Below are 27,720 nucleotides of genomic sequence, written 5' to 3'. Positions count from 1 at the left end.
TTTGCAATTTGTTCATAATCATAGAGATTATTGTTTAAAATAAGGTGTCGTCATTCATTGACGTTTTCCACTCCATGCATTCTTTCGTTGACAACCTCATGCATGTATGAAGCGGCAATGATTGCAGCAACTGAGTTAGGAATGCACTGCCGTTGAGCAGTTGAGCTTAAATTGTTTTCTTTTTGTGTGTTTAACTTACTGTTTAAACATATTTTTCACCGTAATTTAGTTATCTATAATTACTGCGCAGGATGAAGATCAAATTATTGAGGTAACCATCCTTATGTGCAATAATTCTTCGTTGAGATGATAAAGATAATTTATTTCGTTTCAGCAAAAAGCTCATTTTAGTACACTTCCTACGTACTTATATTCTGCCAGCATTAAGCAAAACAATAAGTTTGATAGTCAGTATACAAGGGCAAAGAACTGAATGAACAAAATAGTAGGTTTAAGAATACCCATGATGTCCATTTCGTGGATATTCGCTGTGATCTTATGCTTTGTGGCCTTGAGAGTGCATGGTCATGGGGTAGGTATAAGTCCTATAATCTCTTATTCTACTCAGAAAAATAACATTGGTTATTTTAATGGTTGTTTTAATCGTATTTTCATCTACAAACCAATTTATATTCAATATCAATTTACGTAATTATACACCTTATTCGCGTTAGCTAATAATCATTAATTAGCTAAATAATACAATAATGCTATGACTGGTCCTGCTGAATATTGTACTGTTCAAGACGAATCCCTTCTTCTGGGAATGAAAGATAATAAGCAAAAAAATAAGCCCGCTTCCCGGGTAGTATTCAGTTGGAGAACGCTTGTGCCGACATCAGTTTAGGCTGTTTTTGGCTACAGGGTGTATAAAAACTGCAACCCCTACGTATAAAAGACTGCAACCCCAATAATTCCTACGGGACTGCGATTTTTTTGTTGTTGGTTTGCCAGTGTGCGTTCAACGAACGAGAAAATGTTCTGAAAGCAAGCAAAGGCCACAGATTGTACCGGAATTCTTCCCCGCACACGAGCATTTTTGTTGTTACCAATTTCCTACGATCTACAAGTTCGCATGTAACTTCCGTTATTGTGCCGTGTGCGGTGAGCTTTAGGTTCACATCACATTGAAATATTAGCTTCGCGTTAGAACTAATTTTATCGTATGACCAATTGTCATAATTCAAACAGCCCTAATGGCAAGTTGTTGCATAAATTGTGAACTGAACACACTCATCGCATAGAATTTTTGAGAACATCGTAATTTTTAAAATGACATTTAACAATGCGTTAAAAGAAGATGGAGGCGAATTAATTAAGAATGGCCAATGGTTCAACCAATTTATATTAGCGTGTTCGTAAGACAGGAATATGATCTGTGTACCCATTGTACACAATTCAATTATATGAAAGCATTTTAGGAGATAAAGTAAGTGAGGGTGATGAGCCGGGTTTATGTCAAATGTCCGATGTCGAACGATGTCAACAATCAAAGTTAACAATAAATAATTCACACGAGCTGAAACGGATATCTGTAGTTTCGTTTTGCCCTAGCAACGAAAATTTTAATTCACTCTGTTCCAGCGAGTGAAATACCACAGATTTGTAATTCTTTATTTCCTAAACGATCAAGTGATATTAATTCCTTCTTTCAATATATTTATGACTCGCATGCTGTATAGCACTTTTATTTGTACGTAATGCAACCCCTCAGTCGTCAGTATTTACAACAAGAGAGATATTGACAAAGTACTACCGACAATGGTTGTCTTGCAAATACTAAATACTTGCATTTCATATTCAAACCCGGATGATTTTATAGCGAGCGGTCGCTTCTTGTTTTGTAAGGTAATATAGCATATATAGTTACACACTATAGCTATACCATGACCAACACTGGCAACACAACATGCAATATCCAGTTCACTAGTACTTTAAATGATATGTTCCTATTTATCACAGACAAGTAAAACTGAACTTACCCGACAGCTACTCTACTTTACTATATTTCCGAAACTTAGGCTATATATGTCCGCCTCGTGGTGCCATTTGGTCTCACGTATTATCCGATCTACAGGAAATAAATGAGTAATTTAATATTTAATCTAGATGAGCGATATAACGAAATTCAATAATTGCGTAATCTACATAATTATGAATAAGTAAATATGTGGACCTGGCCACATTTATATTAAATGAACACAAATCGCAAAGTGTAGGTGATCGACATCACAATTGCATATGCTATGGAAAATTACTTTGCTAATATAACATTCTTGAAATTTTCCATTTCAAATTCTTAGCTTTTCACTGAAAAGACATACGTGTCTCACAAATTGATTACTTAACTTTTTTGCCAATATAATATAATGTTTTGTCGGGCTAAATAACTGCGAAACCAGAGGGAAAAGCTGCATCTGTATCATTTCATTTCATTTCGTTCAGCGCATGCTTTTCTTTACAGGACTCGTTTCGATACGAAATATTTTGTGTTCGGAAAAAGATGTATAGCAAAATATATTTTGCATGGATTGCAGCAACATTGTCTCAGTTTCTATCAACCGCGTGCACACATTCATACCATAATCAGTGCCTTTCTGTTAACGCCACGAAATTCCTTTCCTTCTTAGTCAATTTCGTACCTGCTATTCTGGTGTATCAATGTTCATATGCAATATTTTCTAAAGCTTAAAGACGTGCGGCTAGTGCAAAATCTTTAATAAACAAAATTTGGATGTTGCGTTACACGACAGCAAACGCGCATAATGCATGTTCATTTTCAGTGGAAAAATGCAAATAAAGAAGTATTTCAGTAAATATTACACAATATTACTCACACCTCACGGCACCGTGGAAATTGGTATAGACTTAGCCGCATTTCTCAATACTTAGACTTCAAACATGGAGAGAAAAAATATTTAAATATATTCAAGAAAATATATGTCTTGCACAAAAGATTTAAATCTTGCACACGGTAAAAACGAATCGTCTGAATTAATAACCTTGTGTATACTTTAAGCCTTAAAATGGCCATTTCACAGCTGTCAGATGTGTATGATGAATGGTCAAAAGATTGCAGAAAGCGTATTCAGAAGAAAAATTGAACTTAATTAAGATTTTGTGGTACAGAAATGCACATTTGTGAACCAGGGATTAGATTTTTGGGTTGAAACGTCTGATAAACATAAATTTATCCGGTGTCACACCCCACCCATGTACACTCATAGCTTGTTGTGTCAATTTAACCAAGAATTCCACATTCCACATCACGATCATAGAGGTTACTGTTTAAAATGAGGTGATGTCAGTATTGTCGTTTTTCACTTCATGCATTCTTTCGTTGACAACCTCATGCATGTATTAATTAAACAATGATTGCAGCAACTGAGTTAGGAATGCACTACCGTTGAGGCGGTTGAGCTTAAATTGTTTTCTTTTTTATGTTTAACTTACTGTTTAAATATTTTTTCACCGTAATTTAGTTATCTATAATTATACTGCACAGGATAAAGATCAAATTATTGAGGTTACGATCCTTGTGCAATAATTCATTGTTGAGATGATAAAGATAATTTATTTCGTTTCAGCAAAAAGCTCATTTTAGTACACTTCCTACGTATTTATATTCTGCCAGCATTAAGCAAAACAATAAGTTTGATAGTCAGTATACAAGGGCAGAGAACTGAATGAGCAAAATAATAGGTTTAAGAATAACAATGATGTCCATTTCGTGGATATTCGCTGTGATCTTATGTTTTGTTATCTTGAGAGTGCATGGTCATGGGGTAAGTATAAATCCTAATTTTTTTATGCCGCTCAGAGAAATAACATTGGTTATTTTAATGGTTGTTTTAATAGCATTTTTCATATACAAATCAATTTATATTCAATATCAATTATACGTAAATATACACGTTATTCACGTTAGCCAATAATTACTAACTATAGCTAATACCACTGCTATGCCTGGCCCTGCTGAATGTTGTACTGTTCAAGACGAATCCCTTCTCCAACTAACCAGTTGGAGTGAAAGATGATAAGCAAATCAAAACAAATCAAATTGTCCCGACATCACTTTGGGCTGTTTACGGTATACAGGGTGTATAAAGAAACTGCAACCCCAATAATTCCCAGTGTGCGTTCAACGAACGAGAAGTTGTTCTGAAAGCATGCAAATTAAGACCACAGATTGTACCGCAATTCTTCCCCGCACGCGAGCATTCTTGTTGTAACCAATTTGCTACGATCTACAAGTTCGCGTGTAACTTCCGCCATTGTGCCGTCCGCGGCGAGCTTTAGTTTCACATTACATTGAAATACAAGACGCCTATTCTGGCGGTAACTGCGTCGCGTCAATCGTTGCGTGCAACTGTGCCCCATTCCCTGTCAATATTTATTCCTTTAGAAAAATGTTTCTTTCTTAGGGTTACTAGTAAATAGAGCACTTCGTACAGAATATTGGGGTTAAACTGCATTATTGGTGCTAGACAGATGTAGCTAGCGATATACGTGAATAAGGCTGAGTTTGGAATCATGTACTCTAGGAATCTGTTTGTACTGAAATTCAATAGGATCGGTCTGGCCGTTTTTACCCTTAAAAGGAAGGTGCGGTTTGATTGAAAAATGGCATAGAATTGCATACAAGGCTTTCATAGCATACAAGGCTTTCATGATTCATGTGATCGTTGTCTGTACTCTGTAAACCCGTTTTAGTGTAGGTTAACCACGATTAGTGCATGTGTGCTAGTGTAAGTAGAGTGAGCATATCAAACAAGACAAGACGAGAATCCAGCATTATGATTACCTGTACGTATTTTCTCGAACGACAGACGTCTAGATTTCCTGGGCTATCGGCCATGCACAGCGACTCGTGTACGTTTTATTTTATATGGGCGTGCATCGTGCATGCAGTTTCCTGCTTTTGGTTCGCACGACCCGAGTTCGAATCCCGGCGACAACAAACTTTTTCAATTTTTGTGTCGGTAAAATATTTCTTTTGTGGGGGTTACTAGGCTTAGGTTAATACTATTTGAAGTGTGTTTAGCACGAAAATATTTCGATACGAAATCAGACGATTTAAAAATACGAGTATCTTAGTTGGCCGGGGCGGCCAGGAAGACCGGGTCGAAAACGCAAAACATCGACGGCAATTTTAGACTGCGTTCGCACAGTGCGCGACGCAGTAATTAGCTAAGCGTTAGAGCTAATCTTATCCTATAAGCAATTGTCAAAATTCAAACAGCCATTGTGGCAAATTCTTGCATAAATTGTGAACAGAACACATTCATCGCAAAGGAATTTTGATGAGCCGGGTTTCTGTGAAATGTCGTATGTCGAACATGTCAACAGACAACAATCAAAGTTGTGATAAAAAATTCACACGAGCTGAAAGGGATATCTGATATCTCGTTTTCCCCTAGCAACGAAAAATTTTAATTCACTCTGTTCCATCCAGCGAGTGAAATACCACAGATTTGTAATTTTTGATTGCTTAAATTATCAAGTGATATTAATTCCTTCTTTAATATATTTATGACTCGCATGCTGTATAGCACTTTTATTTATACATTATGCAACCACCTCGTCGGTATTATAGTTAGAACAGGAGAGATATTCACAAAGGACTCCGACAACGGTTGAATTGTTTTTGTCTTGCAAGTACTAAATACTTGGATTTAATATTCAAATCCGAATGACTTTATAGGCGGTCACTTCGTGTTTTGTGAGTTGATATAGTTACACACTACAGCTATACCATAACCAATACAACATGCAAATACAGTTCACTAGTTTATGCATTTGTATACTTCAAATGATATTTTCCCATTTATCACAGACAAGAAAAACTGAGCTTAACCGGCAGCTACTCTGTACTTTACTCTACTTTACTATATTTCCAAAACTTCAGGCTATATGTCGGAATTCGAATCGTGGTGGCGTTTGGTGACTTTGGTCCACGTATTATCTGAAATAAATGAGTAATTGTTCAATCGCGAAATTCAGAAGCATATCGAATTTTAAAATAGATTTTAAGGTTGAAACGTCTTAATCAATACTTTCTGCGGTGTCATGCACTACCCACCCAAGTACACTGATATAGCTTGCTGTGTCAAGTTAACCATGAACTCCACATTTTCACACTGAAAAAATATAGAGGGAACTTCATGATTCATTTACTTTTACCAATATTTTGTAATTTGTTTATAATGATAGAGATTAATGTTTAAAATGAGGTGACGTCGATATTGACGTTTTCCACTTTATGCATTCTTTGATTGACAACTTCATGTATGTATTAAACAATGATTGCAGCAACTGAGTTAGGAATGCACTGCGTTGAGCTCAAATTGTTTTCTTTTTGTGTGTTAACTTACTGTTTAATTAAATTTTTCACCGGTATTTAGTTATTATCTATGAGTATTGCGCAGGATGAAGATAAAATTATTGAGGTTACGATTCTTGTGCAATATTTCATTGTTGAGATGATAAAGATAATAATGTCGTTTCAGCAAAGAGCTCATTTTAGTACACTTCCTACGTATTTATATTCTGCCAGCAGCAAAACAATAAGTTTGATAGTCAGTATACAAGGGCAGAGAACTGAATGAGCAAAATAGTAGGTTTAAGAATAACCATGATGTCCATTTCGTGGATATTCGCTGTGATCTTATGTTTTGTTGCCTTAAGAGTGCATGGCCATGGGGTAAGTAGTAAGTCCCAATTTTTTTATGCCGCTCAGGAAAATAATATTGGTTATTTTAATGATTGTTTTAATAGCATTTTTCATATACAAATCAATTTATATTCACTATCAGTTATACGTAATTATACACGTTATTCAGTTTAGCCAATAATTATTAACCAGCTAATGCAACTGCTATGACTGCCCTGCTGAGTATTGTACTGTTCAAGACGAATAACAAGCAAAACAAAATAAATCCCAAAACTAATCCGCTCCCCGGGCAGTATTCAGTGGGAGAATTAAGGCTTGTCCCGACATCACTTCAGGCTGTTTCATTTACGGTATACATGGTGTATAAAAAACTGCGACCCCAATAATTTCCAGGGGCCTGCGATCTTTTGTTATTGGTTTGCCAGTGTGCGTTTAACGAACGAGAAAATGTTCAAAAGCAAGCAAAGGCCAGAGATTGTACCGCAATTCTTCTCCGCACACGAGAATTTTTGTTGCAACCAATTTGCTACGATCTACAAGTTCGCGTGTAACTTCCGTCATTGTGCCGTGTGCGGTGAGCTTTAGATTCACATTACATTAATATATTAGCTTGTTGTTCAACTAATCTTATCGTATGAGCAATTATCACAATTCAAACAGCCCTTGAGGCAAATTTTTGCATAAATTTTGATCAGAACACACTCATTGCACAGATATTTTGAGAACATCGTAATGTTTATAATGACGTTAAACAATGCGTTAAAAGAATATGGAGTCGAATTAATTAAGAATGGCCAATGGTATTCAACCAATTTATATTAGCGTTATTCGTAAGACAGGAATATGTTCAGTGTACCCATTTTACACAATTCAATTTTATGAAAGCATTTTAGGAGATAAAGTAAGGGAGGGTGATGAGCCGGGTTTATGTCAAATGTCGGATGTCGAACCATGTCAACAATCAAAGTTGCAATAAATCATTCACACGAGCTGAAACGGGTATCTGTAGTATCGTTTTGCCCTAGCAACTTAATTCACTCTGTTCCATGCAGCGAGTGAAATACCACAGATTTGTAATTCTTTATTGCTTAAATTGATATTAATTCCCTCTTTCAATATATTTATGACTCGCATGCTGAATAGCACTTTTATTTGCACGTAATTCAACCACCTCGTCGGTATATACTTTAAATGATATGTTCCCATTTATCACAGACAAGTAAAACTGAACTTACCCGCCGGCAGCTACTCTTTGCTTCGCTATATTTCCGAAACTTCAGGCTATATGTGTGGCCTCGTGGTGCCGTTTTGTCCCACATATTATCCGATCTACTGCATGGGTGTCTCAAAAAAACGAAAACTATTGAAATCACTCATTGTTAAAATTTGAATGCCGTGTTCACGAATTTCAGCCTGTTGGGATTTAATGCAACTTATAAAATGCTAAATGCTTTGTGTTGCTAGAGAAAGGGGACATGTCGAAGGACATGGTCCTTGAGATGCACATTTAAATAATGTTATCCATATTTGTAAATTGTAAATATTGTTAATAAATATCATTTTTGCGAACAACCAAATTTGACTGCATCATATGCATGCATAAAAATGCTTATGGAAACCCTGATTTATACACTTGTGGGCCAAACAGAGTGCTTAGGCATTCAAATTCTAACAATGGCATTTGTGTATGTTATGGGTGATTTCAATAGTTTTCGGTTTTTTTGGGACACCCTGTATTGCATGTACTTTAGAGCTGTATTAATGTGGTTGCGTTGTTTTTGAGACACCCTGTACGGGAAGTAAATGAGTAATTGCTGCGGAGCGAGCGAGCCTGAAGCGAGCGAGCGTAGCAGCAGTCTAATTTGTGTAGAAAGGGGGTTCTGAACTAAATTTTATTTAGCGCAAGGAATTGTGGTCGTGCGCGTTTTTTATGCGCAGAACACAAATTTTAAACTCGCTCATATCCATGTACTTTTTGATTTCGACGGACAGGATCTTCAAATTTTGTCAAATTTTAAAGCTTCTGATCTATTTTGACTATTCAAGGTAAGATATTTTGTCTTTCGTTCATATGTTACGTTTACAGTTGATTACAAATTTAACTTCTATATATTTATGAAACGCTAAAAGCATATACAATCGATCGCAGCTAAATTCATACTGTTTACATACGATAAACTAGATATACAATATATACTATCCAATGTGCTAACGGCTAATTCGCTTTGCTTCAGCAGTTGAGCCGTCAGTGCTGTGAAGCAAATCAAGTCTTACATACAGAAGTCTTTTTATCCATTGGCATTTGTATTCTTTTGCTTATTTCCATATTTTGCATCAAGTGATGTTTCAAGTATGCGGCTTGACGCTTGCGAGTCGTGTTAACATGACACAGTCACAGATAAACTGATATGCAATTGATCGTCTAAATTGCCTGACTGAATTATTCAGATTCGTGCAATGTTTGACCTATTTTATTTTAAAGCATAGGTATATGTTTTTATTCCTATTTTACAATGAGCTAAACGCCTAAATATTTTTGTTATTTAGTGCTTTTACCGGATCTTCACGTGGTTTCTGATTACACGTCTTCTCGAGCGCGTTCAAAGTTCAAAATCAAAGTATCAAATGATGTTTTGTCACTCTTCACATGAAGCCAAACATTTACGTGGACTCATACAACAAGACAAATAACATATTTCAAAAACAAATATCCATGTTAAACATATGCGCTACTGCTTAGGGCCTGTATTTTCGCTAGGCGGAATTTTGCCCGAACAATATTTTCCGCGCGGAAACTGGAAAGTACAACGCTGTCAACTTAGTTGCAGTAGAAAATGTCGCTACGCGCGAAAATTCTGCGTAATATTACTATTATTCTTAACACTCCTGTTGTGATTCGTATATTAAAATATTTTGAAAACTAGCTGCTTCTAAAGACTTTGACTTGAACGAGCCGCAACTCGTATCTCTATCCAATATCGTAGAAATTGGTATTTATGACATTGAAAAATGGCTATTTTCAGACGATTCGTTTTTGCCGACTGCAATCTACAAATCCTTTGGGCAGCAAATACTTTGTTGAACATATATCTTTTTGCTTAACAAATTTACTCGGGAAATCATAATATAAACCAGCAGCCTATGTACAGCCCAGCGAGTGAACGCTCAATAGAGGTTCACTTTACGTGTTTTAAACCTGCTATTGCTATTAGTTAAAGCGGATTTAGTTTACTAATATTTCATATAACAATTTACTTGGACCCTAAAATGCTCGCAGCAATCCCTACCTTGCAGGTAACCTAGTTTAATATTTAATGTAAAAAAAGCGACAACGAAACACAATAATTAATTGCGTAATCTATACAATTATTAACTTTTTATTAACTGAGAAATATCGGGCCGAGGTCGTTTTGAACAGACCGAGCTCGAAGAGCGAGAAGAGGGCGAAGACCTCGCAAGCGAGGTTAATAAAAAGTATATTGTATGGCATATTTTGAATATAGATATCACTATTGAAATGAAAATTTGCATGCCAACTAAATGAATACACTAGTTTATATAGTTTCCAGAGGATTTTAAAAGCCACACAACAATATCATTACGCTATTTATGTTTTTAATTTTGACTGAAAAGCAAGTATATCATGCAGTTATGATTTTTCATTTTGGTTAAATCTAATACAAGAATAGTTGAGTTTCACAATAACACTTGCCAGGTTGGCATTGATAACAATCAATTTATTTGTAATTAGCATCCTAGATGAAGAGATCCATACTGATACTGTATCCACGCTTATGATGTGGATAATATATACTAACAGTTGTTCCTTTTAGGCTCAAGACTGTTACTATTAGTTTAGCTATTCAATGAGTCCATAGTTCCCCCTTCTCCCCGTTACCCCGTCCCCGAATCCCCTGTTTCCCGGTCCCCTGTTTCCCGTTTTCGCTTTCCCCATTCAAGCATTCCCCATATCCGCATTCCTCCATTCGCTATTTTAAAGATAGCCTACGCGAAAGTAATGGAACGCTGAAAATTCTTCTCCGCCAATCACTGAGCTCCATTTCACCGGAAGTGACGCTTGCATGCCATATAATAAAACAATGTAAAGAAAAGAGCGGGATAATTAAATGCTGGACTGGAAGTTGCAAAACCTTATTTTGTATATTATTACGATATAATAATCGAATAACAGGGGATGATTTGTCATACTTTTTGACATCGGTGTCGTCAAAAGCGAAAACCAAATCAAAATTTACCTATTTCGACAACTTTCGAACGTTGCTTGAAACGCCATATTTACTCGCATGCAGGGGCTGATCTAGGATTTTTCAAACATAAGTCCAAATTGGGAAATTTTGAGAAAACTTTTAAATCGGCATATCGAAGTTTTGATTATTTCGGCTCATTTTAAGGCTCATGACAATGCCCAGGAAAGACATACTAGATTCCGCTTATTAACAGAGCTGGTGAGGGTCATATTTCAAAACACACAACTTCCCACTCATAGCAATAGCTGATTTAACACAAATTAAACAATATCCTCGAATGAAATAAAGAGAAATATTTCCATTGCTTCGTGTAAGATGCATTAGGCGTACAAGAAGTTTACAAAACCATGCTAATCGTAGCAAACATAATGTGCTATAAATGGTCGCGAATATTATAATATGTATCGCAAACTTCAATATAATGCAAATTTTCAAACACTCCAACGAGTGCTGAGTAAGTAGGCTTATCCATTCTAGTGCATTTTACGACGGGATAAGTTTTATAACCATAATATTATGAGCAAAGGAACTAGGAAGATCATGATATGTAAACTATATTGATAATTGATCAGGTTACACAACAAAGCGGCATGAAATCAATAACTGTGAACGAACCAGGTATATTGCTATATTCGTTATATTATATATTCATGTTAAACGTTTCTCTTACCAACACAGTCTTAGTTTTCATGTTCAGCTTGGATATCGTGATTAATCCCCTCGTATATCGGGGGTCCTCTACTAAAAATTTTTTTAACCTTGCTATTCATAGTACCAAACTGATACTTTAGTATGTTGTTAGGCTATGGTCACTGACAAAAAGTACATACAATTGCAAAGTTGTGTTGCCTCGGTTACCAGAAAATGCCACGCCTAATAGCAAAATGGATGCCATTTTGCAAACATGATAACTACACAACCATTAGCCATAAAATGATAAAATAACTTTTATTTACTCAAAAATAACATGGTCTAGGAGTTGAACTAAAACTTTTTAGGTTGTTGGGGTTTTAGCAGTTTTACAGGCAAAACAATTGAAAAGGTTACATTACATTCCATTGAATTAGATACCACTTGATATCTATGCATCAGAATTTAATTTCTTTAGTTCATCTCCTAGAGCTACTCATACTGTGGCTATCCTGAAAATTTCAGCAAGATAGCTCCAAAACTTCTTGAGATATCTTGCATACAATCTCGGAAATTGCTGAATTTCGGCATTTTGAGAAAAATGCATTTAAAGTGTAATATTAAGTTCATAACACAAACAGGTCTAAATAACAAGGCTCTATTGCTATTTTATTGCTACTGTACATTTGTTACCACATTAGAAAGCTCCTGCTTCATAAGTGGTGCCCTCTCTTCCTTTATTTTTATCTTCTTTCTTCTTTTTCTGCCAGGGAGGTTTTTCGTCGTTTCCTTACTTCAGGAGTATTCCTATGTTAAGCCTTCCTTACTCGCAAACGATCACCTTTTTCTATTCCTTCTTCAAAGAAATGTCCTGGAACTAAGTCCATCTCTTCAAAATGTTCACAGCTGCTTTATTGCCAAGATTCAAATGAGCTACAGCATCATATGTTCCAAAATTCAGGACATCCGCTCCAACAAAAATGGTTTTCGGCAACCGGTTCCAAATCATGCCATTTAGTGACTCATTCTGGTTTTGGGTTTTTCCATCTAAGCACTTGCTCAATAGTTCATCATTGCTAAGCCTGGTATAAATAGATTTGAGCAATGCAATAATATCATCAGGAAGACCTTCACCGGGTTTGTACAGCTTTGTATTGTTTGCTTTATCTTGTGCAGAATTACTGGCACTGTAGGCATGAATGGAAGAGGTGGCATGTTCATCAAGCCACAGAAACGTTTCAGTGATGAGTGTCCTTGTCCCATACTTCGCATAGCATACACAAATCGCTTGTTGATATAAAACGAGTGCTGAACTTTATTTCATGTATAAAAGGTATACACCAAACCACATGTTTGGCAACGAACACGAAGATGAGACACACTGCCTTTTCGTTCACGTGGGTCTTCTTCCAAAACAAAACAAGACGATGAACCACATCACTGCAAATCATTTGCTTAAAAACATAGTTCAGGATCTCCATATCAATAAATCGATACCCTGTCACGGTAGCTGAAACTGGGGGAGCATTTCGTGGACATGGATTGCCAATCTTACGAGCGGAAGCAGAAATATTTGGAGACGAATTGCCTTCGATCATTAGTTGAAGTTGATCGCACAACAGAATCATTCTCAAGACGCGCTTTCCTTACAGAGTCCGTGAATCTATTGCCATGAAATTTCCATTTCCTTACTCTTGAACTTTCCTTAGCATCGTGAATATATGAATATATAATATCGGAATATGCAAATAATGTAAATTACGCTTGACGAACGCTTGAGAGTTGAGAACACGAGAACAACACAATGAGTTTATTTAGCTCAAAAGACGCCTTCAGATCGTTAAAAGAGCTTTCAGCGGGTGTGTTAAGAAAGCAGAAGGACTACTTCATATAATATAAAGAAAATCGTTCTCATTGGATAAAAAGAAGGGCTTTCAGGCGGGATTTTCAAACAAAAACAGCTGTTGCTAAGGGCGTTGCTAAGGCAGAAAATAGCCAAAGGTTCAGGAATTTGCTTTTTTTTAGTGTTGTAGTATTCTATGCGCACTGAAAATTTCTGAGGCCATAGAGGAAGGTTGAAAGTACATATAATGACTGTCTTTGAAAATTCAAAAATTTCGAAGTCAAAGTGAAAATTTTAGTAGAGGACCCCCTTAAAATAATATTATAAAGTTTATCAAGAGCCAGTTATCTTGTAAAATCCTGCTTCGAATGTCCGCGTATTAAAACAATTTTCTAACAATAAAGTTGTAATCCTTCGTATAACAGAATATTGGAAGTAGCCTGGCTTCGTTTAATAATAAATTTTGCAATTTTATCATTCTGTCATTCTGAAGACAGAACGATCGAACCCCGTTTAAAATTCAAATAAGTCCGGCCACCCCGCAAATCAGTCCAGATAAGTCCGGTAAATTTAAACTGACCATTCGCAATGCAAGAAATGGACTGATTTGGCCCCCTTAAGGTGCAAATCAGTCCGGCCACCCCACAAATCAGTCGAGATAAGTCCAAATGGCTTATCGACCAATCAAATAAGCCGGCTGACCCACCCGATTATGCGAGTTTTTTTCGTTTTACCGCTGCTCTGGATAAGAGAATATTGCTTTTTTGAAACTGAACCCTTTAAAATGGACTATGATTGTAATTCTTATTATAATCTCGAAGGAGATTAATTGATCGCGTCGCGTAGCGACAGCGATCTATAGTTTCGGTTTGTTTTTTTTTTATTATTTTTTTCCTCTCGGATCAACCCCCAGCGTCGCTAGCTGCAGGCCATATCACCCTAATCGGGAACCTGCGCACAGGTAGTTGCTAGTTATATCACGTGCTGTTTTCACGTTGGGCATATTTCGTTTCACCTTCGAACTTCGAAGCAGTAAAGTAGAATCAATGCTTGCAAGTGCTATCTTTATCTTTACACTCATTGCACCTACAACTAACTGCACACGCTGAGCAGAGTAAGCCTGCACTAAAGGATTTCAAGCAGTTTCGAAATGGGCTGTTGTGTGTTTTTCCTGCTTTCAACATGCGACTATAGATCGGTATATTGTTCATTTTTATTATTAAGAACATTTACGACACAAATTAAATTTGCATAGCTGGGCTGGCTATGCCGCTGTGAACGACGCGATCATATAACGCCTAGTAGGCGTCTTGTTATTCATATTTCAAGATAGATTTAAATTTTAATTATAATTTTTACTGCCAAAAATACGTAAGTCGCGCGACTGACTGGACTTACCCTAGATCCGCCCCTGCTCGCATGTGCTAAAAAAAGCGCGGGGCTCAAATGCAACACATATAAATTAGCGCTTATATACGCCCTTATGCAGGTCCTTACTAATTCTTCTTACATTGCTTAATTATCTCATTCTTGTCTGATCAGATGGCATCTCAAAGTGGTTAGCTCGTATTAACTTGCGATTCCTGTGCGAATACTTGACTGGTTTTAATAAGAATTGAACCATTTTTAAAAGGAAATTGTCCTCAGTAGATACATGTTTTTTATATTGATATGTTGCCGATTAGCTATGATATTCACTTCAAAATGAATGCGATTCATTTAGTATTCAATATTACACTTCAAATCTATATGTTGCCGATTAGCTATGATATTCACTTCAAAATGAATGCGATTCATTTAGTATTCAATATTACACTTCTAATCTACAGAGCTAATCTATAAAATATTGCCCAAAATGCAAACGAAAACGGGTTACAGTGATTAGTTCACTGTTCACATTTTCAGTATTATTTTATATAAACATGCACGATGATATCAATTATCGCATCACTAACAAAAATATTTCACAATGATAGAAATATCTATCAGAACTAGCGGATGGGGGAGAGAAATCTTTAATTGGATAACATTTTTTAAAACTTTTAAGTTATTCTTCCTACATTACTAAGCTAATCAATTTGAGCAAAAAAACTGTTGTATGAATGTGCAGTCACCATACTAAAGAAAACACCAGACACACCCAATGATGGAAAATGGACGATTTTTGTAACACAATAACTAACCAACCAGATTTTAACGCTAGAACAATGGAATTGATATTATTGCTGCGGAGCGAGCGAGCCTGAAGCGAGCGAGCGTAGCAGCAGTCCAATTTGTGCAGAAAGGGGGTTCTGAACTAAATTTTATTTAGCGCAAGGAATTGTGGTCGTGCGCATTTTTTATGCGCAGAAAACTAATTTTAAACTCGCTCATATCCATGTACTTTTTGATTTCGACGGACAGGATCTTCAAATTTTTGTCAAATTTTAAAGCTTCTGATCTATTTTGACTATTCAAGGTAAGATATTTTGTCTTTCGTTCATATGTTACGTTTACAGTTGATTACAAATTTAACTTCTATATATTTATGAAACGCTAAAAGCATATACAATCGATCGCAGCTAAATTCATACTGTTTCTATACGATACACTATATATACAATATATACTATCCAATGTGCTAACGGCTAATTCGCTTTGCTTGAGCAGTTGAGCCGTCAGTGCTGTGAAGCAAATCAAGTCTTACATACAGAAGTCTTTATCTTTTTATCCATTGGCATTTGTATTCTTTTGCTTATTTCCATATTTTGCATCAAGTGATGTTTCAAGTATGCGGCTTGACGCTTGCGAGTCGTGTTAACATGACACAGTCACAGATAAAATATGCAATTGATCAAAGTTCAAAATCAAAGTATCAAATGATGTTTTGTCACTCTTCACATGAAGCCAAAGAATTACGTGGACTCATACAACAAGACAAATAACATATTTCAAAAACAAATATACATCTTACCAAAAAATGTTCTATTTTGTTAAACATGCGCTACTGCTTAGGGCCTGTATTCTCGCTAGGCGGAATTTTGCCCGAACAATATTTTCCGCGCGGAAACTGGAAAGTACAATGCTGTCAACTTTTTGCAGTGGAAAATGTCGCTACGCGCGCAAAATTCTGCGTAATATTACTATTATTCTTAATACTCCTGTTGTGATTCGTATATCAAAATATTTTGAAAACTAGCTGCTTCTAAAGACTTTGACCTGAAAACGAGCCGCAACTCGTATCTCTATCCAACATCGTAGAAATTGGTATTTATGACATTGAAAAATGGCTATTTTCAGACGATTCCTTTTGCTACAATCTACAAATCCTTTGGGCAGCAAATACTTTGTTGAACATATATCTCTTTGCTTAACAAATTTACTCGCGAATAAACAATATAAACCAGCAGCCTATTTCAAAACAATTTCGAGATAAAAGTTAGAACTTGAACAGTTGAACTACACAACGATGTTTTTCATACGAACTACATTACATAGCATGTATTGACCTATAATGACGTCATTGCCAGTGTTCTCCCTAATAGATATAAATTTATGTACAGCCCCAGCGAGTTAACGCTCAATAGAGGTTCACTTTACGTGTTTTAAACCTGCTATTGCTATTAGTTAAAACGTATTTAGTTTACTAATATTTCATATAACAATTTACTTGGACCCTAAAATGCTCGCAGCAATCCCTACCTTGCAGGTAACCTAGTTTAGTTTTAGTATTTTTACTTTGGATCTGAAAGTCGAACAAATAAAAATTTTGCAGTACTTTTTCAGCGGTTTCATTGATTGTGTATTTTACAGAAAATAAAAGTTACAACGGAATCTAAACTTGGCCCATGCAATGAAAGAAATTTTGGGGAATTAATTTTGGTCAATTATCGTAAAGGAAAGAACACTTTATTGGTCTGCAGTAAAGATGAAGGGAAATTTGGATGGAGTACGACAAACGATGGTAAAACGAATTTTATTTTTTAATATTTCAGGAAAGGCAAAGCCGATCCGTGTATTTTTAGTATGGAAGTACGCGGTTGGGAAGATACACTAGGCCAAAGTTACATCAAACACGAAAAAGTATGCAAATTTTCTATACCCATAATATCACTTAGAACGCATATCTCAATAAACCAAGCTATTTCTATATTACGGATTTTGCAAAAAATTGTTTCGTATTGGGAGGCAATAGTGTGTCATTTGCATTTCGCATTTCATAGTCTAACTACTTGCAGCTATTCCTTTAATTTAACTTTACCTTAGATGGTCAGACTGGAGAAATATCTAATCCAGGACACGATTGTATGTCAATATTGCATGCTAATCCTGAAGCCGAAGATGGATTTTACTGGATTACACTGAACAACAGAAAACCAAAGAAGGTATCTTCTCATATATCCATTTGTGGCGCAATAGTACTGTCCAGAGGTTGCGGTTCGCTTGCGATTGACCGATAGAAAAAGCAGCCTACCCCAAGGGAAAAAATACCTTTGCGTCGGCCGTTCGCTTCCGAACGAAATGTAGTGAACAGGTGTGAAGGACAACACTATATCCAAATCGAAAAAATCTTAAGAAATGTCTGTCAGACCGAATTAAGCCGAGGTTTAACCTCCGTCTCACCGTGGTTCGACCTCGGTCTGACCTCGGTTTAATCGCCATTAGACTGAGGTTTGACCTACGTTAACAGCGGGTTTTTTAAGGTTATTTCTGGACAGTACTGCGTACACTATTATTAAGACAACATAAATATAATTATTCCGCCTAAAATTACAGGGCGGAGAAATTTCAATCCAACCAAAATATTATAAATATGAATTTATTGTTAATTCTTTTTTCAAATTTAACAAGTATATATAAAACGTTAAAGAAAAATAGGAAGGACTGAAACTGTTTTCCTATTTTGGTGAAAACAGACTAAAAGAGTCGGATTTGGGGAAATTTGCTTCGGTATGAAACAGTAACTTTGGCTGAATAATTCTGATATCTTTCTTAGCCCCATCAAATAATTCCTGATTATTTGCATTTATTACTCATGCTCTAGGGGAGCGCGAGTCTAAGTTTCGTCGTGTGTAGGTCGCGTTTTGGACCTCAATGACCCAGTAATGCATTGCGCACTTGTATCGAAATCTAAACCACGTTTTAGAAACAATACGAAGGATACAAAATATATATGCACAGAACACATTACTACGGTGCAATGATTGTATTATAGCCGCTTGGTGGGATGTTTACTTTTAAATTCCTATATGAAAGGAAGATTTATCAGCATTTGTGAATTGTGATAATAATGTAAATATAGGTCTACTATTTTTCGACTATTTGGCGTTTAAAATAATTGCGTGATAATTTTTGTCGTGTAAGTCCTGAAGGATTCTAGAACGATTTTCCTGAAAGTTTTGCTTTTAGTCAAATCTCATTTGTAAACTTTTGCCATAATAGTATTTTTGCCAAAGAGAGAATTTCCAACTTTGCAAAGCAAATTATTTTGTTTCTTCTTTAAAAGGCTTGGTGTGACATGAAAACTGATGGTGGAGGATATATTCTTATCGGTAGAACAAATAGTTCCGGCATATGGGCAGTCCCATCTAATGACGATGCAGTTGAACCATTTGGCAAACCCCACTGGTGTAGCGCGCTGGGAAACACTGATGTTATTGATTTCAGAGTTCAGATGACTTCCGAAGAGGATTTTCAAAAGACGAAGGCGCATTGGTAAGAACTTTGCAACAGCTAGTACCGAGAGATTATTTGATCTTTAATGCAACACCGGACTCTTATGCACTGACCCAAAACGATGCAGGAATAATTCGAAAACGCAAGAATATTTTTACGGTCACACCATAAAATAATTTTTTTAAAGTATACTCGGCGACTACATTTGGAAGGAGCTTGACGGCGTATTAGATGACCACTCACACGTATTCGATATTTTCGTTAACTGAAAACGGACGAATCTCGCTCTCGTGCATAGTGGAAGAATATGAAAAAGACGCCCGACCACTTAGGGAGGCCTGTTTCAAGTCTTTAAGTTTATACTCGACTTATGATATTGCTAATATATATTAGCGTCAAATGAGTGTTTTTATAGGTTATTATTTTCATGGTGCATGAATAGAGTATTCAGTAATCCTTTTAGCACTTTTTAAAGAAGTATTTCACGCCTGAAACATGACTGTCCAAAACGTCGGGTATTTTATAACATGACATTCCATATTTCTTTTCACTTAGTGTATTCAAAAACTACATTTCGAAGGAGCTTGACGGGGCCTTAGATTAATAGCTTTAACAGTGGAATTAATTATTAATTTTATATATTTCCAGGGCTTACAGATTCAAAACTCCGCGCAAGTTAAAGAATCTTATGATAAACAAAAAAGGTTGTTCAAGCCATTCCCCGGGCATTGGAAATGTAAAATACGTGAAAAACTTAGAAAGTGGACATATAGTTACCACTCAATTTCGATGTTCAAAATTTGGTATTGGTTATCATCCTTATACAAACATTGGATGGGTACGTATATGCATTTGACCATTTCCTTGACCAAAAAATATTACTTGGAATGCTTTTCACTATATTATTTTTGCTATGATCGGTAAATAAAGTGTATTTTCAGAAAAAACATGACTTTTTGTTTATTTTTACTAATTTTTTTGAAAAAGGGACTGCCATAATTTTATATATACTTTTAGACAATGATTAACTCATGTCTTGAAAAACCATGTCCGTATGGATTTGCATTTCACCGGGATTATCCCATTCAACAAGACTATTCAGGATCGTTCAGGTAAATCTATTTGTACTTTACTGTATTACATTTTATAAACTATAGACCTGGGACGTTTCTTGAATAAAGCCAAAAAAGTTTTTATCACGCATTAAAACATATGTACTAAATTATACTATAATTATAATTTTCATTTTTTTAGTTATAGTGCAACAAAGAGCATTTCCGGAATCGAATACGGAGCAACGGCCCAAGTTGGGTGCAGCCGAGGACATGTTAGTATCGTATTGCCTTTCCAGAGTTCCGCACAGAGAAAATAAGTAAAGAGAATGCGCATAATTTATGATATTAATTTGTGGTTGGAGGTGTACATTCGTTGCAGCATCCCTCTTCTTTCTTGTCTCGAGAATAATTATGATCATTGCAATGGTTTTGTGTAGTTCTGCATGCAATTGCCTCTAAATTTCTTCTAAGTACAATTCAATACCTACGTTGCCCTTAACGTTTTCCTCAGCCTTTCCATTTGCGCATTGTCAATTTTTAGTAATAAACTAAGATATTATTTCATTATTATTTCAATATTATTTCAAGTGCTAGCTTTGCGATCAAATGATCGATCTCTATGTATAATACACATCTAAGTATGATGTAAAAGTTAAGTCGCGGCCTACTAAACTTAAAAGTGGAGAATGTGTTGATTCCATCGGTCAAGAAACAAGAACACGAAACAGTCACAATTTTAAATACCTAGTGCCTAGAGCTACTAAGGACATTTTTAAATATTCTTTTTATCAAAGAACACTAACTGAGTGGAATAGCCTCCCTAAAGAAATAGTTTTATCAGAAAATTTAGATATTTTTCAGAATAAACTCAAGAAGTATACTAATTAAGAAGTAACTTAAATACGTAGCTATAGTTATCATAATTTTATATTGTAGTTGGTGTGATAATCTGATGATTTTTACCGACTTAATAAAATGTATATGTAAAATGTAGATGTAGATGTCTACGTTGGCATAATTCAAAAATTCAGATCTCATCAATCATTTGGGAACTTGTTTTAGAAACGTGGTCAATTTATAAACCAATGCTAATTTAAAAACACCTAAAAAAAATTATGACGATCGATTGCTCTCGCACAAATCTATTTGTGAAATTATATTTATGTTCGGTTAATTTTGTCCCGTACAGTGTTGTGGTTGCCACGGACCTTCAAGAGGTAAACGGAACTATTGTTTTGAAAAATGCAAAGCTGGAAATGGTGGAACTATTGAATCACACGTTTACTCTTGGTTTTGGGTGAGGACATCTTCCCACAAGAAATTTTGGACTAAATGCATTGATTACAAAATGATGGAAAACGACACTTTTGTGTGGTATAAGTTAATCGGAAACAGTGAATCGCCGATCGAGGTTTGTTGGAAGATCCTCGACCATTAAAGTTAACTTTCACATCAGAAAGGGCAATGAATGAAAATTTGTTATGAAAGCATTCACACACATTCACCAGATATATTAATGATTCTTAACAGGGTCGGTGCGATAGAACAGGAAAAGCACTCTTGTACGATGGGGTAAGAATCATATTACCTTTCACTATGGCGTTTATTATTTATTATGCGCTCAGCAAAGCCGCCTATTTCGTGCTTGCAAATTTTCATGTTACCATCGAAGCAATGGCATTACGAAAGCCGTTTATAAAAATATGAGTAATATTAATCCCCACAGCTAGGAACAAAGTGTTTTTATTAACACACTCCAGGAGTTTTTATTTTTTTTTTCCAGGCAAATTTAACGAAAAATAATTACATACTTTATATTATTATTAATATATAGCTTTTCAAAATCCTCTATTGTTATTGGTTGACGAGCGGTCAGAAAAACCCATATCCAGACCCTGGTCCATACAATTATTTCGTATCTGAACCATTTTTCCGGTTGTCTCGTGAAGTTCAGTCATGTAATAAACCGATTATTAGCCTCGGTTGTTCGATCTGTACTGTGAAATATCAGACCAAGTTTTTTTTTCATGGACCGAGTATGTATAGCAGGGGCGGATTCAGCCGCCCAATCTGACAGTAGCATTTTGATAAGTTACGCAACCTATTGGGGTCTGGGGGCATGCCCCCCCCCCGGGAAATTTTTGAAATTTGAAACTTGGAAATGACATTTCCTGGGTTCTGAGCAACAGTCTCTGTTCTGAAATATGGCATTAACTAAGTCAGATTGTAGACAATAAGTAAAAAAATTATCACAAACAATAACAGAAAAATATTCAAACATACTTTGTTCTCTACTGAATAGCAGAACAGCAGAGGACAATCACCTCACTTACATATATACACGCGAACACAGTTCCAAACTACAGACAACGGCAGGACACGTATGGCAATATCACGCGCTGTTCCATGCTGTAATGTAGCATTACAGATAATAACACATTATTCCATTTTATCATTCGTCTTAGATGCTGGTTGTTCCAGATAATACGACGGCAGAAAAAACTCCTTTAATCGATGGTATGATTGTGTATCGTCAGGACACAGAGAAAATTTATGTAACAAAACACGAGAAACTACACCCTTTAGCAGACGAAGAAAAGGCAAGTTTCATTATTAAGAAGCTTTGTAATAAATTAGCCTTTCCCAGGAGGAATATATAAAGAGTAAAAGACATACCCATATATTAGACTATTAACAATTAGAATAGGTAGTAATAGCCTGTTTTACAAGTTTAATTAAAGATTAACAGCACTTTTTGCAATTATTAAATAATAGTTTTAACTTCAAAACGATTTCTTGAAATTGTATTTCGTAGTTTTGATGTAAAAAATTACTTTAAAGCTTTTATAGAATCGACAGCAATATCCGCATGAATTCAATAGTCGAAAAACAACATTCACGTTTAGTGTTTGGGGATTTAAATTATTTGTGCTGTTTTGATGTTTTGAAGGTTTAGTGAAGTATTAACTCTCATCTAAACTGTGAATGTGTAAGCTATAAACTGAATTTATCATAGCTAATGCAGCAGGAAAATGGGGGATTTCACTTCACCTTCTATATGATTCACCTTCACCTGTCTTTGTTTCTAAAATATTTGAAAAATAAACTAGTATCGGCTTTATATTAATTTTATAAAGTCATTTCATAAAATGGACAAGAAAGTGCCCAATTCTCTAGCTTTAATGAAGTGAGAAGAAATGTTTAAAATACCACAGTGTGTACAATATTGTACCTTGAACTTCGTGTCTTCACGTGCGGTTTCTTGGAAATAATGACATCCAAGTTATTTATAAAAGAGAAAGAACACTCCATCGTTTCTTTTTTCTCAAGATATCGTTCAAAATTTATTTAAACAACAGTGCGATCATATAAGATTTCTAAAACACTTCAAAGTTAATGAACCATACGCTCCAATTTCTCTTTAATTACGGGTTCTCGGTTTGTAATAATTTTATCCTTACTTTTCTAAAGCCCTTTTTTAAATACCTTATATTTTTACAAATTGTTTGCGGAAATGATAGTTAAGCTGCTGACCCAATGAAATGCATTTTTTGAAATTTGTAAAATAACTTAAGCATTAAATTGCTAAACAATATAATAATATTTTGATTTTAATACTAAGCTTTGAAATGGAGTATCAGAGTAGCAGGGACCTTCGCGTCAGCCCGATGAATACGAGGACTTATATAATTGAAAAAATTGAAATGTTAAAAAATTAATTTTTTTTTATATTACTTGCCAAACCTTGAATCATTGCCGCCTGTGTAACGTTGTTGATGCCGCATTTGGCTGGTCTCTTAAAGCTTGTACCCTGTAATATATTCCTATATAACCAGCAGTATCTTCTGTATGAATTAATATTGCATTCCATTTATAATACGATGTATATTAATATCTTTATGCTTAGGTACTTGAGACAAAAGAGGAGCTTAACAAATCTCTTGAGAAAAATAACAAAATACTCAGGAAATTTGGTACGAGTAAATTAATATATTTCCACAATTGCTTTTTTTTCTCATTTTTTATCACGAATTACCCGCACCCGAAATTTTATACCTGTGCATGGGCCAAGAGCTCTTGTGCAAAGAAAAGGAATGGAAAAAGAATATTAAATATTGTTGTACTGTTCACCGGTTAATAATCAGGCTGGACAAAAACTACACAATTTTCAATGACGCATACGACTTGTTGTATGATTATATAATTATGACAAAAATAATGGAGTCAAACTGCCAAAATCTCTCCAAGAAAGAGCGTGGTAAAACAGCTCTTACTTGCAGTCATGCAGACGAATTACTGTACACTATGTATTTCGTAATTTCAGAAACACTATGGAAGGCGTTGAACAAAAGCATCGTGGAAACAAAGACGCAGTTAGCTGAAGTCAAATCTGTTTTAAATGTAAGCTGTATTATGCCGAAATTAACGAGATACTGTAAAAAACAAAATATATATATATACTGTATGTTTCATGCAAATTTACTGAAAACTCGCAGTACAGTAGATGGTTCAAAAAATAAATGCTGAGCTACACACAATCGCCCGTGTTGAAAATTATTGTTAAAAATATTGAAAAGGTTTAATTGTTACAAATTATTGCGTTAGAAAAGTTTAAAAGTAGGAATTTGAAAAATTTTATATAAATATTTTAAACGAAATTTGCAAGATAAAGCCTTGCCTCTTTCAGAAGTGTTGTAACTTTCCTTTGGACGCAATGATTAAGCAACACCATCTACTTTTTGTACAATTGATCACATGACCTACTATTTAAAAGTGATAATATTAACAATTTTTTTTCCATTCCTCAATTTTCTCTGATTCCGCGTTTCCCGGTTGCAATCTTTAAAGTAGAGCCAGTTAATATTGAAGCCATGCCAGAAAAATCTTATGAAAACATCACAACACGTAAAACCACATTATGTATCATATACTGTGTAAGACAATAACATCACCAATATCCTAGATTACCATGAAATTAACACAAAAATAATTTTTGTAATTTCTTATGCTTTTGATACATTTAAATGTCAAATTCATTCCAAGGTTGGTAGATACAGCAATCCTGGAAAATCCTGTTTGGATATTCTTCAGCGGGCAAAAACAGCATCTTTGGGAAATGGAGAATACTGGATTAAATTGGACAATAAACCACTAAAAGTATACTGTGACATGAAAGCTGATGGAGGTATTTTTTGATGTTGCAATTATTATTGAGCAATACAATAGATTGCTCGAATTACATTTTTAACATAAGCAAGCTAAAAAGTTTGATTTAAGCAGTAACTATTTTCGCAAAAGAAAACCGAGGAATTCCGGTTGGAAATAATTATAATTCTAACTCCTATAGGTTTTCCTATAGAAATTTGAATGGGAATATATTTTCCTGTAGGATATTTGCATTCCTGTTGGAATTCCTATAGGATCCTATCGGAAAAGGGGTAGTCACATTAGCCTTTCTCACGATGACGTTTTATGGGTACTTTCAATTTTCTCAAACGGGTTTGAAAAATGATAAAGGCATGAAAATGATTTTCCGAATATATATATATATATATATATATATATATATATATATATATATATATATATATATATATATATATATATATATATATATATATATATATTCCCAAATAGACTTTTGTAGAACACAGAGTGCTCAATACATAGAATGCAGAGCGTGTTATAACAATTTTACTGACGTTGAAACGTTGAAACGCGTCAACAAACTAACAGCTCGCGCAATTTAACCGTGTTTTCATTAGTACGTTGCCTGATGATTAAGTGCATGAAACCTAAAATTTACAACTAATTGAAAGAATTGTATTTATAATTGTTATACTTGTTATATATATATATATATATATATATATATATATATATATATATATATATATACACACACCCATTTGCAAAAACGTTGGCCGCAAATAGATAGATAGATACTCGAAGTCTAATTAGAAATGCATATGATTACATTTGCATGGGATTTCAATCATATTACACAACATATGCAATTCTAATTAGATTTCGAGTATCTTTCTATATTTTTATCTGCAGCCAACGTTTTTGCAATATATTAATATATATATATATATATATATATATATATATATATACATGAATATTCTGTTAAAGAGGATGACTTCTTCAGGCATAAAATAATATATATTTACTCCAAACGTTTCGCCGGTTAGGGCTTATTCAGTGGAGAATAAAAATTTACAATGATTGTGATAGGTCTTATATGTACATGTAGTCTCTGATTAAAATTATGATGATTAGATATTATTGTCTAAAAGATTACTATGCTAAGTATCCTACCTAAAAAATGTGTGTATATATAATTGTGTATAGAATATGTAAAAGAGCTATAAAAGAGTTTATAATGGGTTGATACCAGGCATGGCAACCAAAACACCTTCATATATATATATATATATATATATATATATATTAATATATATATATATATATATATATATATATATATATATCCTCCCTTAGTCAATGTTTGTGATTCGTTTATAGGTGGCTGGACATTGGTTACTAACCTCGTTCTAAAGAATTCAAGAGGAATGGATTGGTCTCTATAGACTGACTATCGTCAAATTTGTGAATACAAAAACCAAAAGCTCGGTCTTTCAACATATGCTCTTCGTGACTTGGGATCAAAAATGTCGTTTAATCAACTCCGATTTTTTTGTCGAAAAAAGATTCCGGGACGAATCATTGATATCGCTACGAATAAAACCAACAATCTTGGTCAAGAAGTTATTAGGTATTTTACTGCTCAAACAAACACCTTTCCCAAGAGTTGTGGATCTTATTATCGTTTACCCGATGACAATTCAATTCTGGCCAGTCAGTGTTCTCGATGGGGTTATTATCAATCGAAGTATTTTGTAGGTAAATGGCATCATGGTGGTTATCCCATCAAAGATCGTTTATTTAATCACGCGGCATTTGTTGCAGCTAAAGCTCATTGGATAGTTGGGCAAACACATGGCCGTTGGGAATGCGATGATTCCGGAAATACCCCAGGATACGCAAGATCGCCAAACGATTTTTGGAAAATTTTCGTTCGTTGATTGTTGGTTTAGCGTGGTATTTATAGAAAGACGTAAAACACTATACCCTACGTAGCTTACCAATTAATGTTGCTCAAAAATGTATAGCTGTAATTTTCTGGTTTTGCAATGCATTTATTTTGAAAACTCTCGTCCCCGTTTGAAAATTTGAAATAACTAAAATCCGACGTATAGTTTTTAGATGATAAATACTAAGCGCTGCAGTTGAAAAGTTTTCACTGTGGGTGAACCCTGCTGGTTAACCCTATCGAATAGCTTGGTAAATCCTGTGTTGGGCATTTCGCTTTAATATGGCCCACACCACCGCATTTCCAAAAAGTAATTTTGCCTTTGGACATAAACCCTGGCTTATTATACAGCTATTCCCATCCCCAGATTTTGCGCGCTCGGTTAGCATATTGACGCCCTTCTCAAGCTAAGCAGTTTGCTTGGTGAGCATCTCGGAAATGCGCATCTCCATAGACTTCTCGACTGTTTGAACCCGAGACGATTTCGCGCGGTTCTG

At 35.1% G+C, this 27,720-nt stretch overlaps 1 protein-coding gene across 1 annotated transcript; it reads left to right on the top strand.

The window, feature by feature from the left end:
* The first annotated feature begins 424 nt into the window (after positions 1–424).
* On the top strand, positions 425–26,810 carry LOC114528962. Its single transcript, XM_028550672.1, has 14 exons — positions 425–532; positions 17,207–17,357; positions 17,660–17,778; positions 18,900–19,108; positions 19,718–19,907; positions 20,087–20,181; positions 20,324–20,396; positions 21,314–21,535; positions 21,655–21,696; positions 22,590–22,724; positions 24,032–24,098; positions 24,449–24,525; positions 25,168–25,309; positions 26,656–26,810. Exons 1-14 carry the CDS (start codon positions 434–436, stop codon positions 26,718–26,720), a joined length of 1,686 nt encoding a protein of 561 aa, XP_028406473.1. The 5' UTR covers positions 425–433; the 3' UTR covers positions 26,721–26,810.
* Positions 26,811–27,720: the final 910 nt, after the last annotated feature.

Source organism: Dendronephthya gigantea, unplaced genomic scaffold (assembly GCF_004324835.1).
Source record: "Dendronephthya gigantea isolate DGI-Jeju-01 unplaced genomic scaffold, DenGig_1.0 000052F, whole genome shotgun sequence".
Lineage (NCBI taxonomy): Eukaryota > Metazoa > Cnidaria > Anthozoa > Malacalcyonacea > Nephtheidae > Dendronephthya > Dendronephthya gigantea.
This window is presented reverse-complemented; position numbering and strand designations above follow the sequence as displayed.